Raw genomic sequence first — 19,387 nt, 5'->3', positions numbered from 1 at the left:
CACACACACAAACATCCACACACACACATACAAAGGTTCGTGTTTCTAGTCTTGTAAAACAAAGTTTTAGCCCTCGAACGGGTCTTTAACTCAGTTAGGAAAAAAACTTTTTATGCTTTCTTTTTATTGTTATCATTGAGCACATTTTTGGGCCCTAAGGAGGTAACAAATACACACAAACACACGCACACGCACACACACACACATTAAAATACATGCCAGTACATGTTTAAAAACTAATCCTTTTCATGTGAATGGGCCCCTAAGGCTAAATGTATAATTTACACTATAAAGGAAGAAGTAACTAGTAACTGTTCTGTAGTCAATGTATTAGTAATTATGGTGATTTTTTTCCCCCTGCATTGTAAAGTGTCAGCCTGTCTGTCTCCACATCTGTGTTTGAGTGTGAGAAGCTTATCTACCAATTTATCTATGGAGACTTAAAAGGTCAAAAGTCTGGACATTGATAATTAACTTTCTGAGGCTTTCGGTATCTGTTCCTTCAAAGCACATTCAGTTGTTACAACAAACAGGAAAGGGACTAATTCACAGGCTCAGAGTTGATAGTTGTCAGTCTACCAGGGCTGGACGTGGAACAGAGGCTGGACGAAAGAAGTCTTACATTGTCTTTTCCACTCCAGAGTTAAGTTCTTTAAAATAAATCAATAAACTGGGCATATATTATCTCTGGTTCTGTCACATTTGAGGACAGGGGCAAAGTGTCGACGGCACCTGACGACCGGATGATGCACAGCTCGGCAAATTTACAAGAGGACAATTAATCAGGGCAACACGGTGGATTCATCCTCAGCTGGCGATAACTTATTTGTCTTGTTATTTTGCATTTACCTCTTTATCCAGCTAGAGGATTTCATAACAGTTGATACGTGAGAAACCATAAATTTAAATGCTAAACCACCGGTAAATTTATCTGATCCAAGTAGCAAATTCCACTTGTTTGCATTTTGTCAAATCACCTGGTAACCGTGGTTACACATATGGACATCACAGCATGTGTGCATGGCTTTTCCTGAGAAATCCTCAATTTTAAAACTCTGTTTATGTCCTAGTCTATACATTTTAGCATTTCCTTAGAAAAAGTAAATGAAACCTGGAATTCAAACGATGACTGTTCCTCAGTATTCATAAGATGAGCAGTGATGACCTTTTCTGTTTCTAGGTGAGCTTTGTGATAATATCAACACACCAAAAAGAGAAGTGTATCATTTGATTAGGATCACTTGTTAAGTAAGTAAACAAGATCTCTGCAGCTATGTTTCAGTATTAGTTGCTATTCGGATCACAGAGCAATGAGATTCAACACCCTACAGCTGGTGGGAAAAGTTATTTCAGGTAAAACTATAATATATTTGACAAATTCAGGACAGTAATTCATGCCAATTGAAACATGTTTTTAAAACGGTGGCTGACTGGTGCACTGTGTTGTGTTGTGTTGTGTTTGAGACGCACCATCGTAAGTGCCACTCTCCAGCAGCAGTCCACTTTCTTCAAGCTCTTGGAATTCGTCCACACTGACAAAATTGTAGTCGACCCCAGGAACTTCCCCCTCTCTCGGCTGCCGAGTGGTACCTGCCGACAATGACACAGTTTAAGACAAGTTTTATGTGGAGGGTCGGTGGGAGGAGAGAGAGTGACACTGTATCCAACATGCCCACAGGGACGTGATTCAAGTCCAACTACAGCACTCAGGGGAGAATCTGTGTCTACATCATGAATAGTCAACAGAACTGGGACCACAAAGCTATGAATTTATTATTCAAATACGAAACTGGGAAAAAAAAAAACTATCCTGCGCATAGCGGTACAGCTGCGCGCTGAGTACGGAGGGAGTGTAACTGATGGTAATGATATTGAACAGGATTTTAATTGCACACTTTGACTTTTGTGCACAACAGAACCACTTTTATTCCTTAAGGATGCAATTAAATCTTATATTAATGCAATAAATAACAGAGCTGAACTGGAGAAAAGGCCTTTAGTTAGGTTTGCATATTTTTCCTCAGAATCCCATGAACAGCTTGGTTTCCATGGCAATATAATGGAATATACTTATTAAAGATAAATGCAGTGGTGACTTGTCAGCATAATGCTGCTTAAGTAAAACTCTTGTTTGTGCCAGACCTTTTCTGGAACATCTCTATTTGCAATAGATCCAAGAATACATTCATAAAATTCATAGAAATTTATGTTCCCATCACCACAAGACCTTCCAGTACCAACAGAGCAGCCTTACCACATGTTTTCAGCCTAGGGAAAGATTTCTTCACTCCTGTAAAAGCAGGCTAAACTCTCTAAGGTCATGTGAGTAAAAATCCATGGAATGTTTAACAGTGTAATGTCACTTTTCTGTCAGCAGTTTTGGACGAGGTCAGTTTCTCCATGTCTGAAATGACCTTGCACGTAAATTAAAAATATTTGACAACATATCAAAATGTTGCAATTGAGAAATTTTAGGGTTTTTTTTAGTAAAAAATATATGATTATGATATGAAATTACATAAGCATAACACTTAAATATAAACATGCCAGACTGTAGCCAAAATCAACCCCCTGAAGGGAGGAGCCAAGGTCCATCCAAATGATAATGATATGCAACAACGCATATGCAATACGCATTTGCAACATAATGACAATTGTATCGTGATGCATTACATATAAATTTACTGTACATACACACCTTACACAACAATGTATATAATGTTGGATTGTGTGTGATACCAATACACATGCACACATGTGTACACCTGCATACAAATACAACAGTGAAAAGATCTCAACAGTTGGAAAAGGGGCAACGTTAGACAAAAACAAAGATATGTGTGCGTTGCTGATATAAAATTCGCCAACTCTGACTTATTTTAGAAGATTTTAACTGCATAGTGACAGAAAACACGGCTTTCTGAGTTTTCTGTTTTCTTACTGTATTCGTCTCTCTGCAGAATGACAGCACAGGAGGTGAAAGGACAAGAGAGGGAAGAGACAGAGTGTAACTTAGTGTAAATTAAATAAAAAATAAATAAAAAATCAACTTTCAATTTCATTAAGCCTTTAGACGGACTTTGATTTAAAAACAGCAGAATCGCCCCATTAATGTTCTCACCCTCATTCAGCCTTTCACTGTTCTGTGGGCAGCCTTTTGTTACGCTCATGCACTGTTGGATAAAGCTGATTAGAAACCTAGTTACATGTATACAGGCAGAGAAACCATAATTCTGTGGGAAAAACAAAAATCTACCTGGGGAAATCAAGTTTGCTTAATCCCCTACCCTGATTTTGGTAACATGCTTTCCTGTTTGCAAGGCAGTTAAGGAATCAGCTGTCCCCAGAAAGCAGACTGTAACCAGGTTACAGTACTTAGCTGCATGTAAACGAACTTCGTGAAGGTGTTTTGTTTCTTACATCTGAGACAGCTCCATTAATGCAGACCTATACATACAGGCTGTGTAGCAACATTTGTTGCCCTCCAGACATCTTTCCGACGAAAGGCTTTGTTTATTTCAGCAGCACAATATCAAACCACATTCTGCACATATCACAACATTTCATACTGAGCATGGCTCAGTATGAAAAGAGCACATGTGCTGAACTGGCCTGTCTGCAGTGCAGGCCTATTATCCACTGAAAACATTTGGACTATTATGAAGCAAAAAAATACAACAGAGGTGGCCACAAACTGTTGAGTAGGTTACGTCCAAGTCAAGCAAGAATGAGAAAAAAAGTTTGCTTTCCAATGTTAAGCAACTGATCTCCGCAGTTTTCAAACGCAAAAATGTTAATAAAACAAGGAGGTGATAGAATATACCCCGGTGGAGAATATGGCCCTGCCCCAACTTTTTGTGATGTGTTGCTGGCAGATATTTTTCAAAAACCTGAAAATTTCTCCATTTGAACATTTGCATTGTTTTGCATCGCTTTGTATTTCGGTTAACACAGTGTCCCAACTTTTCGGGAAATGGGATTTGTAGAAATGCATTTACAGTCTGTGCAAAGTTAGGGGCATTAAATAAATAATCTGCCATAACTGCTGCAGCTGTTTAAAAAAAAAAGAAAAAAAAAAGGATCATGTTTTCCCTTGTTGATGCTCTTCATCTGCGAGACACTGAAAACATACTGTTGTGAAAATGATTTTACGCTGCCTACCATGTCAGCTCTGCTTACCATCATCTTAGATGTAATCAGGGCTTTTGCGGTACCTCAGCTGAACTGCTGTGCTATCTGCCTGCACTGCAGACACGAGGGGCTCCAACAAAGAGTTTAATAGGAAGCTATCCATATTCTTCATTTGCTCTGTGTGTCGACATCCATCCTGACTCCAGCATGAGCCATCACCATCTGAAACAGCTTAGGCTGTTGCAAAAACAATCTTTTATTCTGTCAAACAAAGCAATCAGAGGGAACCTGCAAAGCCACAAAAGGCAGAAATGTATGACGTCGGTTTTGGAAGACGATAGAGGGAAATGTGATAACTTAGCTTTTTTGCTTTAGCCCAACTCCAGGACAAGTTGGATCAGCTACAGTATCCCACCTTGACAGTTTTTTAAATTGTCATTAAACCACCATGAGCCTATTTTATCATAATTTTACCATTTGATGTGGAAAGTGTTGCTCCAAGAGGTGATTAGATTTTAAAAGACAGAAAGGTTAAAGCTGAAGGAGGAAAAGGGGGAAGAAAACAAAGGCTGTGTATCTGCACTGACTGATCACTTCACTCCACTCTCCACACCTGGATGGTTGTGAGAGACTGTTGAAAATAGAAATCTAACAGTTATCTGAGACGGTGCACTGGGACAAGGAGCTTTGATGTAGAGACAAGAGGAAATTTGCTGCCAATTCTCCCTGGAAAAAGAGCACGTTGTTTTAACTTCCACCTCATGTGCGAATGCTCACACACTTGTATTTGAAGAGATGGAGCAACCACACAGAAACAAACAGGACGATACAGGGAAGAAAAGAAAAGACAAAATAAAACGTCAATCTAAATGAAACGAAAAACAAATCAGTAGTTACCAGGTCTACAGGGGTTACTGTGGCTTAACAACAAAAAAGTAGCTCCCCTGTGTCAGGTGCGAATTATATTGTTTGTGCTTCCCTCCTGCAGTAGTTGGCTGAACACCCACTCAAGTGACACACATTTACTAAAAATGCTTTCAGATGCTAAATGCAACTGAACAATAGGACGGAAAAAAAACGTATTAGGAGAGGAAAAAACTTTCTGCTACCAGATTCAGTGTCAGCTTTACATTTTTAGAAGAACAGGAAGCAGCAGTAAATGTTGGCTGTAATGTCAAGCAACAACACTGACCAGAATACAGAAGCCAGTTTTATGCACGTAACTTTTTTTCAAATATGCCTTTATTAAAAATATACTTTTCGTGTGGTGCATTCAAAGCCTACCGTAATTCAAGACTTAATGAACAGGACTGGCATCAGGGCAGAGGTTTTCACTTCGTAAAGGTATTAACCAGTAAAAACACAGTCATTGATTATTAAGTTTTGGACAATTCTCATTATTTGTAATGTCCCTGAAGCACTGACCAGACTGTTGTAAGGTGTAGCAGAGAACAGCAGAGCAGGGAGAGGGACGACTGGGTGGAGCAGAGTGGACTCTTTTAGAGGCTTTCACTACTGCTAGTATGCTGTACATTATAATCCTGAGGATTTTAAGGAAGACATTTAAACCTGTGTCTCTACGAACCAGCCCCTACAACTGGCTCTGTGAAAAAAAGGGGCATCTGTTCAAGGACTGTGGCCTGGTTGCGTTTCAGAAGAGCTGAATAGTCCATGTTAAATCACATAAGCCGTAAAAGAATCAGATGCCATTCTAAACAACATGACAGGAAATTAAAAAGACCAAACCACAGTATCAGCATTTCTTGCAAAAGGTCAATATCACTGGCGCTTTACACTAATGTAATGTTATCACTGAAAAGATGTGAGTCCTTTGAATCCGGACTCTTTGGTAACAGTTGCATTTCTACTACTACTCTCCTTTCGGCTTATCCCGTGAGTTCAGGGTTGCCACAGCGGATCATTTTCCGCATGTTGATTTGGCACAGTTTTTACGCCGGATGCCCTTCCTGACGCAACCATCCCCAATTTCTACCGGGCTTGGACCGGCACTGCATCGCTGGGGAGGGGGAATGAGCTGTTAGGGGTTCAGTGTCTTGCCCAGGGACACTTCGACATATAGCCAGGGCCGGGGATCGAACCACTCACCCTGTGGTCCGTAAGCAACTGCCTTTACCAACTGAGCTATAGCCGAAGTTGCATTTCTACTATATACTGTAAATATGTAAATTTACGAAGAGAAATAAAAACTTAAGATAAAAAGTTGAAAGTTGACATCCAAAGACTGGTTACAATAAAGGCAATAGTTTCAAACTGAATTAAAATCGTCTGATCCACCCCAACCTCCGCTTTACAAACATCTGAATGATAATATTATGTTCACTCTGCAGTGGTTCTCAAACCTGGTCCTAACGGAACCCGGCTCTGCTTCCCAAGCCTTCTTAGTGCTGATCACCTGGATCAGGTGTGTCCAGTCTATCAGAAGCTGGAAGAGACCTAATCACTTTCTATTCCCCCTCTTCACCCTCATCTAAGATGGTATCAACCAGCTTCGGATTGACAGAACACACCTGATCCAGGTAATCAGCAGTGGGTCACGCAGGAAAAACCAAAAAAGAAGCAGAGGACCAGGATTGAGACCCACTGCACCAAAGCCACTGGATGTTGCTTAAGTGTAATGTGTAAATTTTGGTTGTATTTGGCTGCTGGTATAAATGAGCTATACAGTCATATTTTACAGAACAGTCTCTCTTTGATCCTGATATTCTATTTTCACATTACCTCAAATGCAATGCTCTTGTTTTGAATCATTACATAACTTTAATGGCTTTATAGCAGACAGTACAGTAATCTGCAATGTAATACAGTATAATCTTTACATTTTAAATGAAGAAATGATGCTAAACCTTTTTCCTGAGTAGTAATTTGTTCTCATTTCAAATTAACACAACTATGACCCCGTAGTAAGACATTAATGCAAGAAAAAGCATAAAAACCTTTTGGGTTAACCTGCTTTTTTGCATCAATTGGACTAAGATATAATAATGTCATGTGGAAGGGCATTTCAGCTAGTAGCAGGTAAATATTTTAATATGGGGAAGTTAGAGGGATGTTTTAAAGCATTAATGTAGATTTACACCCTAAACTAAATCTATAGAAAGCAAGTTGAAAATTGGTGAAGTCGCCCTTTAATACCACCCCAGTGCTGGGGGATAAGGTTAGTGAACCTTTGAATTTCATAATAGTTTGAAGCACCTTTTGCAGCAGTAACCTCAAACAAGCTTCCTGTAACTGTGGATCAGACCTGCACACCGTACAAAAGTATTCACGTAACTATTTCATCCTTACAGAACAGCTTCAGTTTAGCCATATCCTCAGCATGAACAGACATGTACGGCAGCACCAATCATTCCTTCAGCCTGTAGCTGTTACTCTAAGCTTGTCCTTTTTTTGTGTCTTACCTCATTGAGCATTCTGCTTTTTGGTGCCTAATTCAAGGGAGGGAAACCATAGAACTAAATTGCCTCCATTTAGAGCTTGACACAGTTTATTTAACTGTGGCATGATAAATATCTGTATGCACCTTATGCAAATCACCAATCTTAAAGTTATGAGATGTCTTTTAATGTGAGGTGTGGTTCACATCAGCTCCTTATGATTAACTTAAAATTTACCGTAAGTCACAGTAACAGTAACCCACACCTCCAACCTTTCATTGATTGGACTCCAGCTTTACTAACTCCTGACTTCAGTTAACATACAGTATGTTGATGTGATTAGCTGAGGGGTTTATGTCCTTTTTTTTCAACCCACACAGTGTTTAAATGATACATTCAATATGGACAATAAGAAAAACAATAAGTGCTGTGACATTTATTAAAATACACTGTACTTAGACCACCTGAACTTCAACCACAAATGCAGACAATTCCATTTCATCTTCCTGGTGTTTATTCTGTCTTTTGTCTCAGTGACTTAAAATTAAAGCTCTGTTCAATCTTCTCAAAAGAAAAAAAAAAAAAAACGTCAGTATTAAAAACCTCAGGCATTTTTTTCTACATTCATCTCATCCTTCCTCATTTTCTTATCTAGCACTACGACATATGAAGCTGATTGTCATACCCCGACAGATATTAATGCTCAGGGAGGGAGAAAGGTAGCTGGCTGTGGGGCTGGGGACAGAAACGTCGGCTTTAGCCAAGCGTCAGGGATTTCATGGTGCCCCGGATCACTGGCACTGTCTTGAGCTCCTGTCATCTTTGGTGAGTGGTGAGAGTGACACTTAATGAAGCCTCACACTTGTGTAGTTGGAGGAAGGGAAGCCATGCTTCTCGCGCTCTCAGATGCCACTCAGGCTGCTGTAATGAGCACGGGCATCATGCTGTGGCAGCTATTTAGGCCCCTCGCAGGGTCACTGTAGTGGAGTGGTTAGTGCTGCCGCCTCACGGGTTTGCGTCCCTGACGGACTGTGGCCTTTCTGAGTTGAGTTTGCATGGGTTCCCCCCCACAGTCCAAAGACACGCTAGGTGAATTGGTGACTGTAAAATTGCCTGTAGCTGTGAATGGACGCCTCTCTGCGGCCCTGTGAGATAGACTGGCAACCTGTCCAGGGTGTACCCCACCTCTTGCCCTATGACAGCTGGGATAGGCTCCAGCCCCCATGACCCTACACATAAGAAGCAGTTAGAGATAATGGATGGAAAGATTTTGTATCGTCCCTGAACGCCTGACGTGTGCTGACGAGAGCTTGGCAATGCTACCTGGCAATACTGTTTTACTTAAAGTAAAACCTGCAAAAAAAGGTAAATGATAGGTCATCTTGCAACAAGATGATAAGTAATCTGATTACAGATACGTTGTCAATCAGGTGTCATTTACACATGTTGGGCTTGGTTTATTTAAATAAGACAGTCAGGTATAAAATAATGTTCTGTCTTGAGGTAAAGACAGTATATACAGTAAACTAATTTATGTGCAATTAATGATGAGAACCAAGCAAGAGTGCATCTGCACCCCCCCATTCCTAAAACAGCTTTTTCTGACATTTTACTCAGGTAGGTGATGTTTGCTGTCCATATCAATGTCTCCTCCAGTTGTCCAAGGCCATGAGAGCTACATTAAGCATAAGCCTATGTTTGTACCAATTATGTTGAGATTATGAAGTGAATACAAGGTTTTTTTTATTCTCGATGAATCAGGCATTCATATAATCAGGTAAACCGAGGAGGAAAAGAGATAAGAGAGTGCAAAATAACAAAGTCTATTTTTGAAGCTATAAAAATTAGGATGGAGCAGGTACTGTAGTTCTACATGAGAACAGACCAGACTCCATCTGGAGGGGTCAAGCAGGAGCCAGACAGAGAGGAGACAGTGTGCCCAAGGCTGTGGAAGCTACTCACAGGGAATGGTGCGCAGGTACAGGTTGTCCCTGATCCTCTGCTGCAGCTTATGGTCATAGGAACCCTTCTGAAACTGCAGGCTGAGGTAGTGACGCAAATCAGTATTCAGCACCTTACCTAGAGGAAAGGAAAAAGAAATCTGGGTCAGTCCAACAATTAAATCACGTAGGAGGACATGGTGGGTACTCATTTACAAAACGCCTACTCCGACCATGTGATTCTGAGACAATTAAAGAGACATTCTAAAATTTAAATTCATCGCATCCTACATCATGCTCGTCTGACCCGGCAACAAAACGGGCAGCAACACGTGCAACAGGCCTCAAAACAGAAGGTTTCCCTGTCTGGACAGCAGTTACTGAAAGGCAAAGATTAAAGCTGTCACTGGATAAAACCCTAATTGGGTTTGTTAGTTAAAATGCAGATGCATGCATAGCGAAGAGGAGGAACACAACATTAGGACTGGTGCTCCTTGGGAATGACAAAAGTTGAAGAAAAGCCTGAGACAGAGTAGGGGGCTGCACAGTCATCTTCAAGAGGAGGAACATTTACCATTCTCCTTGGAGCCGCAGGTTGAAAGTCACTGAGAACTGAAGTGAGGAGGAAGACGAGGAGAATTCCCTTGCATTTGCAAGAGTAGACTCCAGCTGTGAGTAGAAAAGAAGCTTCTGACTCGAGATGGAGCGTGCGGGTTGTGTTTTAAATATGACTTCCACTACACTGCTGCCATCAATAGCAAAGCTCCTTAGTGGTGGCTGCACAATTAACCTCCTACAGCCAGAGGCAGTGAGTTAGCGGAGCTGCACTTGTGTACCTGCACTGTGACTTAATCAAATCTGGTTTTGTGTTTTACATCTGCTTTTTATCTTTTGTGGGGCCTCAATTACAGCTCTCCAAAGCCAGGATGTGGTCATTTTTGCTGCCAGAGCATCTGACGCAAGTGTTAGGATTCTAAACATCTTCTCCAGACCAGAAACTATTGACAAATCAAAACAGAGCTACAGTACAAATGATGTCACACAGACTCCAACTGAGACCTGAACACAGTAAGAAACATCAGTCAGTAAGCTAATACATCTCTCTCAGCTATAAACCTACAGAGACTGGAAATGCACGTTAGACTAATTCTGCCTTTGGCTAATCTGCTGATGAATATTTCATCATACTACACGTTTTTATACCAGCGTGCCAGACACTTTCTCTCAACATTTCACTGATCACCCTCAATTGTCACTGCACATTTGCTTTGATTTACTTATTTCGGTTGGATTTGAATCTGTTTGCCAATACACACACACACACACACACACACATTCTTACAAATGCACACACACACACACACACACACACGATTCCCCTCTCTCAAATGAGTAACAGAGTTCAAAATAGTATAAAATGGCAGAAAGAAACTGGGGAAAAAAAAGACATTGCATAGTAACAAAGAGAAATATTCCCACAGTGAAAGTAATGACATTTTTAAAGTGCCGAGCAGCCTACGCATCCGACACTCTACAGGAGTTCTAATCTGAAACAGGAACAGTTTTTTCGTTTTTATGACACCCATTTTCAGCAGGGCCGATTCAAAGATAGATGCAGCTGCTTGGGGAGCAAAAAATGTATAGCTTACCGAATTCATCATATCATATAAAGTTGTCTCATTCAAGCTATGAGGGTATGAAAGGGCTACCGCTGGGATTAGATTATTAGAGGATGGGCAGGGAGGTTGATTCCTCGTGTGTTTTGAGTTTCGTGCTTGCTGAGTGTTCAGCTCAACTCGGTACTTTGGGATTATGCTCGGCAGGCACACAAGGTAACAGATCGAGTATTTTGTTTCTGTGGCTTCTAGATGCTCTGCATGCGCTTGCTGATTTACTTCAGCTGAAATAGTCCAGGTTCTCCAGTCTGGCAGAGGCACAAGGTGACACAAAGGCCAGGGCCAAGACAAGCATGGCTCTCCATTATGTAACTCTATGGACTTTTAACTGTCACAGTATGAATGTGTGGAATTTAGGTCAATGAAACAACAGTTGGGTCTGGCTACGCATCAGAACTTGAAAGCCACAAGGCTGAGGTCTATGTTCCCAGAAGCTATGAGACACGAGAAACCTCAGAACTCACATAAACAATACCCACAGGGCCCAGGCTTATTCCCATGTTAAAGGGAATGGAAGTGAGGTGGCCTCCCCCAGGGTATCCGCTGTGCTTGGGAATGCCACTTCCCCACGCTGCCTTTAAAGATCAGCTGGTTGCACTAAGAACAATATAGCATACTAATTGTTACCACAGATATCCGGCACTGGGTCAACTAAATCAATCTCTCTCTCTCTCTCTCTCATGGACACATAACACACAAACACATGCAAATCAGCTCCCCTGCTTGCAGCTAACTCACACTCAAGTGCTTCTAACAGGGTATTTCTTTGTGGCCCGCCTGTCAGGTTGTGTTAGCAAGCTACATCATATCTCCAGAGACGAAAAGAGAATGGGAGGGAGCTGCGACTTCCCGCTAGGTTACAAGGCAGCACATCACCAGGTCCGCCAGGCTGGTAGTACGAGGCATGTGGGACACAATGGAAGCCTTTGTGCCTTGTCATCTGGCTATTAGACACTCTCTCATCCAAGGGGGAGCCGGTGGGGGGGGGGAGGCACTGCAGTTCAAGGTTGTGGAATCATGAAAAACAGAGGCGTGGAAGGGGGGAAAAGGGGTCAGAGATGTTTGCAAAGAGGAGTAATGATGATGCATGGGGCAACACGTGGAAAACCCACCCTGCATCTCCCCACCTGCCCTTTCATCATTATTCTACCACACCATCTCTGACTGTGCAGCTTTGCCTCTCTTGCTGTAGGGATTCATTAGACCTGGCAGATCCCCACAGGGCTCCCAGCAGCTATTTGTTGCCTGCAGGTCCCATTTTTCGTTTTTTTTTTCACTGATAGCCACTTAACCTTTAGTTTTCTCTTATAGCTCAAGTCTCCGCTTTTAAGTGATGCGTGCATCTTTCTGTTACTGTCTCAACTGCAGCCTCGCTCTGCCTGTCTTGGATCAGTGTAGATAAAGGGAAATAAAAACCAAGCGCTAACTCTGGAGGATGAGGGGAGGAGTGAATAGGCTTTACTTAGATCTATAAAATAGAAGAATAAACTATGTTGATGTACTAATAAAACCCCCACTTTCTTCCGGTCTCTGCCTCTCTAACACACATGCACATACATAACAACAAAGCAAATGCTGCTGCCTGTCATCCTTCCCCCGGTCTTCTAGGACACTTTGGTATCTACCATGAGAAACTTTCAGCTCAACTCTCCATCTGTCACTTTTAGTAACTGATGTCAAAACTATTGAAGTGCTTTGCAAAAGTCTTTTACAGACAGACAAGTTGTTTAATAGTCAAAAAGATCTGAAAACAACTTCAGTCCATCGTCTCTTTCTAAAAAAAACAAAAAAAACTGTCCAACTTCTATCTGTGGATATGTTGCTACAGCGTTTGTAATTTAGTTTCTAATTTGATGCAATCAAAAATGAAAATATTTCATTATTACTGAATGAGGAATATGCTTAAACAACCAGACTAGAAGATGAATCATTGCAAATCCAGAATAGACATTGGATACCCAAAGTGAACAGGACCAGCTGGTGTTTGCGTAGAAATGTAGAAATCACGTTTGGGTTCAAGTACAATTCAATCAACAGTTTGGCAAAAGCAAAGAAAGAGAGGTTTTGACCTGTAGGTCTTTCGAAGAGAGAGAGGGACACGTACTAGAGAAACACCCAACTGCCTCAAGCTTGGGTCGGGTTTGGAAATGAAATGCGATACACTTGACAGTTTGGGTGAGCACATTCTTGGGCTCAGGTCAGATTTGGAGAGAAATATATGGCCCATTCCAAACTCTTTTCCAGGAGGTTTTTAACCCTGGTCCTCAAGGCCAGCTACACTGCTTTGTTCCAACTATCTCTGCCCTACGCTTTGCTGATTGGATGAGGTGTGTTCGGTCCATCAAGCTGTTGACGTTGACTTCTCCCGCTCCACCCTCATCTAAAACGGCACCTTCCACCTTCTGATTGATTAAACACACCTAAGAACCTCTGCTCTATTGCAGATACCGTGGATCTTCACACCATAAAAGGACTAGTCTGCAAAAAGAGCCATGGTTTGCTAAACCTCTAGTAGCTTGGCTCATTTTTTGGCCACGCCACCATGCCCTCACTTCAACAGAGCCAAAGCAATTGACTAGCAGTGGAAATATTTACCCAAAACCCAGTAAACAGGCAGTTAAATTACGATGGGCTTGCATAGACACAATGCCTTTCCCAAATGAGAGTGGAAGCAATGCAGAGATGTCACCAGCAGGGGTGTCAGTGGGCGTCTAATGAGGCAATTCACTGACAGTGCTACAGCTCCGGAAACAGCAAGAAGGCCCCCGCCATCTGTTAATTACCACCTTGTTAAGTTTACTTAGAAGCTCAGGGCAACAGAATACCCCGCTTCGTTCAGCGTGACAGGCAGACAGAGAGACGATCAACATTTTAGATTTACTTCTTAGAAAGGCAGTGAGTTCGGCTTTTCTTGTTTCCTCTCTACAGACCAGCCGACACACAGAAACAGACGTGCAGTGGTCGTAATGGTGTCATGTCCAAAATCCACAGTCATGTTTATAGAGCCCTAATTTAACCCAAATGTTACCCCCTTTGAAACAGGAGAGGAGTGGACCGTTTTCTCGTGAAGACGAGCTCTGTTCCTCTCTACAGCCGTCAGTTAAGCTGAGAGCTGTACTTGGCTGCCAAAACAGAGTCAGTGTGGTGTCATACAGTGGCTGCAGAGCCCAGAAGATTAATTACAGATGGAGGTAAGCTTTAAGATGAAAAATGTAACATGAGCAGAATCAATGTCCCCAATCACCCATTTCTCTCCCTTCAGGTAAGATGCACCCCAGCTGAAATCCAATTAGAGGAGCCGTATCTCAACATAAGGTCAGGCTGCACAAGCTGGGTGTTTTGCCTACGAAATGGCTAATGACCAGGTTGAAAATACAACATCCATGTTTCCAAATGTATCTCTGCTCTACTGAAAAAAAGAACATTTTCATAATGAAAGTTAATTACTTATAGGTTTTAATTTCCTATTGATAACACAATATAGAAAGGAATGAAGCCCTGAAGACGTCTTTATGACACTATTTTAAGTTTGCTGGACAATGACAATAACATTGTCCCCGGATCATTAAAAAGTTAATCAAACTACTTTGCTAAATAGATAATTGAAAGGAACGGTGTTGCCACACATTGTGGGCAGGCTTAATGTTGCACTCTTATTATAGTCAATTTGATAATGTACAGTGCACCTGGCAATAAGCACAGATGGTGTCCTAAAGCCCCCAGTATACAGAAATACTGTACATGGCTCAGGAAGGCTTGTCTGCTATTGTTGGTTGACTCCACCAAGTATCCATTAGTTAGGTCTAATACATTATTGCTCTAAAAGGTTCCCATTGATTCAAGCTATTGTGTCCTTCCCACTCACTGTGTTACAGCATGTGAAAAAAAAGTATCATGTATTTATATATATTTTTTTGTCAATCAGTGAGAAGTGACCTTGAAACTTTCCTTTCTGATCCTACTGTGACTGAAAGGGAGACATTTAACAAGCTGAGTTGGAGAAAAGGTTTGTCTGTAGTTGGGGTATCGGGGGGAAAATAACAGTCACCATGCAGCCGTCCTGAGCGTGTGGGGGCCTTCTCCCCTCTTCTCTCCTCTTCCTTTTATGTGGATGACACTGACAGGCCATGTCACAAATCTCTCCTTTGCCTAGTATTTATGACCAGCTGAATTCCTGAGAACGATTATCTTCCCTGCAGTCCATCAGGTCCAGTGCAGCTCATCCTCCCACTTAGGGGCTATCTTGACAGATATTTCACACATTAGAACTAACTTTGTAGATATTGTCGGTTCACAGAAATTACACCTAAATGACTTTGGTGATCCTGTCTCTTGTCTGCTAACAACATCATGATGCAACTGAATGAGTGAAATGCCTCAGAAATATTTTAAATACATCGCTAAGCATATCCTTTGTGCCCATGAATAGATGGATTCCACTTCTAATTGCTTTGGTGCTATTAATGTTTTCACTTATCCAGTAATATATTTCCTATATTACTTTGATCCTGTGGCTTGTCTAACACTTGAAATGCCTTCACAACTCCTGCATGGCTTCCAATGAAATTTGATTAAATTCAATATAAGATCCGAGATGCCCACAGGAAGAATTCTATTTGACTTTGGTGCTCTTCTGACTAATTACCTGGTACCATCATCAGGTCACAGAAGTTCACCCTGTTGCAAGTTCAAACTGTCCAAAAGTAGCCCAAGATAAATTCTCTTTATATGGTTAATACTTAATCAACCATTTATTTAATATATAATATCATTCTATATATTATATATATAATTATAATATTATAACATATATTTAATAATAATATTATATATTTTATGGTTTTTCAGTTATAAATCTGAAAATAATTGCCGGTATATCACAGTATAGATAACAGCCGCAGTTTCATTTAGTAGCTAAATACTCGTGATCAAATAATCACATTTTGTTTCAAAGTAATAATGCCGTGCAGTGCAAAGTAAGCTCTTTGGAACTACAAAGAAATAATAAAAATAGGTAGTGTTGTCGATTGGTGAGCAAAAAAAAATAAAAAATACATTCGCAGCTAAACCTGCCCCCCTCTCTCTACCAGCTGAACCAGTGAGCCTCATCAGATGGAGACGAAAAAAGGATCAGTGAGTGATGGTGACCGATTTCTCTAGTCATTTTAAACTTGCCCAGCGATTAATATCAAAACAATTTTCCATTTCATGTAGATAAAAGGGCTTGCTTATATATAAAGTATTCAAAAAAAAGTTTTTACTTCTGCAGGTAGCAGGGAACATGCAATTATTCACAAGCATCCGCAGTTAAATTAATTAAATCAGGAGCAAACAACAAAACTCTGCTATAAATTAAGCATGGACACCTTTGCATCTTTTAGTGGCTCCCTAATTCTGTGCTCTTGACCTTAGTTTGTGATTATGATTAATGTTGTATTTTATAAAAAAGGCCCTACAGTGCAAATACTGCTGTAAAAAATCGCTGCAGTGATTTAATGTTACAGCACAAGTAACAAGTTTCACAAGTAAGTGCAATGAGAGTGAGAAGGCAGAAAGGTTTTATACTGTCTACATAAAAAACTGTAATATATTTTTGCACAAATGCAGGACCCCTTTAAGGCCTGTCTTAACAGGCAAAGGCATTAAAAGCAACTACTTATTTGAGCACAGGACTATTGATTACAGAATAACTTGGAAAATTGTGAACCCGTCCTTTACTAAAGAACCACATACTGAGAATGTCCCAACTTGCAGAAATACAGTGCGAATGAAAAAACTAACATGAGCAGGAAAAGAAAAACAGGTCAATACAGCAAGACTGTGTTTAACCAGCCATGGAGACCCCTGTTGCCCACTGCTGCCAAGGATATTGCTTATATATAAATTTCCAGAATTGTGCCCGGGCACCAATAGGGGGATGATGGGAGAGAGAAACCACAGGAGATGAACACAGCAAGATTTTTAACAAGATGTCTTCAGGCTTTTGCACCTGCCTCTGTTTCTTGATAAAAATGCTAACGTAATGCAGAGAAGTGAGGAGTTTGGTTATCTGTTTTTGCGTGTGTGTGTGTGTGTGTGTGTGTGTGTGTGTGTGAGCCTCCGAGCACATTTCCTCCTCACTCCATTGTTCATGTGGCTGATCCGTTGTGTGGCGCCCGTCTGGATGTGACACACAAAAGAGGGAGCTTCCTGTTGCACTGTGCATCTTCAAAAACCTGCTGCTGTTTGCACTGCTGTGGTTTTAAAACCTCAGTCTGTCCATCAGCACACATGCACTCATACAAATGTACACGGGCACTCACTCACTTCCAGGAACAGTGAGATCAAAGAGAGGAACGACCTTTTTCACCTCATCTCAATCATAGTGAGTGATGTTTACATCCCATCATGTGGAGGGGAAGACAAACGTTTTCATTGTCATCTGGGGATCAGAGAGAATGAAGGAAGTAACACGAGTAGAGATCAATCAGTCTTTTGTTGAAGATCAGGGAGAGAAAAACCATGTGGAGATAGGAGCCATACATCTTTAATTACATAATCACATTCACAGACTAGTTAACCATATTTTAGAAGCAATTTCAGCAGAAGGAAAACGGTGCTAAGAGACGGACAGAGATGAGTTTTCTCAAAGTTGTAAAGTTATGAAGACCCCAAAACCAGATACGCCACAGTTCGATTCTTCACTAATAGAATGCTCCAGAACCTCTGCAGCCCTGTGCATTACACTTCTGCAGAGCAAGTAAAGTGATGTGCTCTTAGCCTCAATAACTTGGGCTGTCACTGACAATACACAGCCTGATGCATCAGAGAGAACCCCAGGGGACACAAAAGTATCTATCATTTTCTTTTCCTCCACTGCTCTCCTTCACTTTCTCGCTCTCTCTCTCTCTCTCTCACACATACACACACACCTAGCATTTTCATCCAAGACTAGGATGCCGTGAGGTCTGAAAAAATGTCTAAGTGACAGTGCTACATATCACAGGTGTAAAGAAAAAAAAAATAGAATAAAATAAATGAAAGTTAACTGTGACAGAATGTTTGCTTGTATAAGTGATGGAGATTTGCACGGGGCAGGTAGTGGGCTCCTTTGTTTGCATATATGTTAGAAAGATTCACTTCAAAGGCGGTGGATAGTCAGCAGTGATGATTTAGGGACGTCTGCTAATAATATGCACAACCAAGCAGAAGGCATTGTATTAGAAAGCAGAGCCTGAGGAGCTGCACCAGCTTGATTTGATGTGTGAATCTCCTATTGCTGGACTGACCCAGATGCTGCCTCCAACTCACTCACTCACTCACTCACACACACCTTCGAATGGCATCCTGCTGACATGAGCACACACACACCGGAGATACATTTCCATACAACAAATAGTCTATAAATTATTGCAACCATTTTTGGAGTCAAACAATCGATGCAATGATGGCGGGCAACATCTTCTGTGCAAAAATGCGTATCCGAAGCTGAAACGAGGCTCGAGAAGTCTGAATTTATTCAATCGAGTGGATCTGTTTTTTTTTTTTTTAGTGTGAAATTCCCTCGATAGCGTTTCCTGGACGCTGCTTATCTGTTGCATTACAGACAGAACGCAACAAAAAGAGGGAATTTGGCAACACAAACACAGCTTCGGGAGATATCCACTTAATGTGACAAATTTACAGAGGACTGCATATGTTCCCACTTACATAGGAAGCATGTTTTGGATGAATCGTTATAAAGGCCAGTAATAATGAGAAAATTTGCTACAGCACGACTTCTAAGGAACTGATAGAAGACACAAGGGGAATCTGGACTGGGGATGGGTTTAGAAATATCTAAACAACCTTGAGTAAGTAAAATGTCAGAGACACTCACAATTTATAAAAAAAAAAAAGAGTCAAAAAGCGCCAGAATAAAAGCTCCTTAATCTGTGAATCCTCGGCGAACTGCTTACATTCTTTCGCTGTAATTCAGTTTTTGGACTGCTTGTTTGACTTAATAAACATTTCTGAGGCCCCACAGGCAGATTTGAGGCATCTGAAAAAATTAAAGCTTATTTAGGTATAAATATACTCAAGATATATACAGTATGTACACATGCTTTCTGTCTAGTAGCTGATGTTATATGGTATATGTTGAAGAGACTTTTCATGGAAAAAAAAACTGCCAGAAATACGGTGAAAAGCTGCAGTTGCATGAATGAAAGTTTAATCACAAACTATGAGCCAACGTGGGCGTATGGCGTCCTTGAAGTGCTCAGAA

At 41.0% G+C, this 19,387-nt stretch overlaps 1 protein-coding gene across 4 annotated transcripts in view; it reads right to left on the bottom strand.

Moving 5' to 3' along the window:
* magi3a (membrane associated guanylate kinase, WW and PDZ domain containing 3a) overlaps positions 1-19,387 on the bottom strand; it is a 113,884-nt gene that overhangs the window by 35,568 nt on the left and 58,929 nt on the right. For 3 of the 4 annotated variants that reach the window (XM_067525598.1, XM_067525599.1, XM_067525596.1), the window contains exons 2-3: positions 9,489-9,605; positions 1,471-1,590 (exon numbers count right to left, since the gene is read on the bottom strand). In XM_067525598.1, the coding sequence (XP_067381699.1) occupies positions 1,471-1,590; positions 9,489-9,605 (237 nt within the window). The remainder of the gene's footprint in view (positions 1-1,470; positions 1,591-9,488; positions 9,606-19,387) is intronic. The other variant, XM_067525597.1, reaches the window with a different exon arrangement.

Source organism: Channa argus, chromosome 13, assembly GCF_033026475.1.
Source record: "Channa argus isolate prfri chromosome 13, Channa argus male v1.0, whole genome shotgun sequence".
Classification (NCBI taxonomy): Eukaryota; Metazoa; Chordata; class Actinopteri; order Anabantiformes; family Channidae; genus Channa; species Channa argus.
Note: the sequence above shows the minus strand (reverse complement) of the source record. Positions and strands in the feature narration are given on the sequence as shown.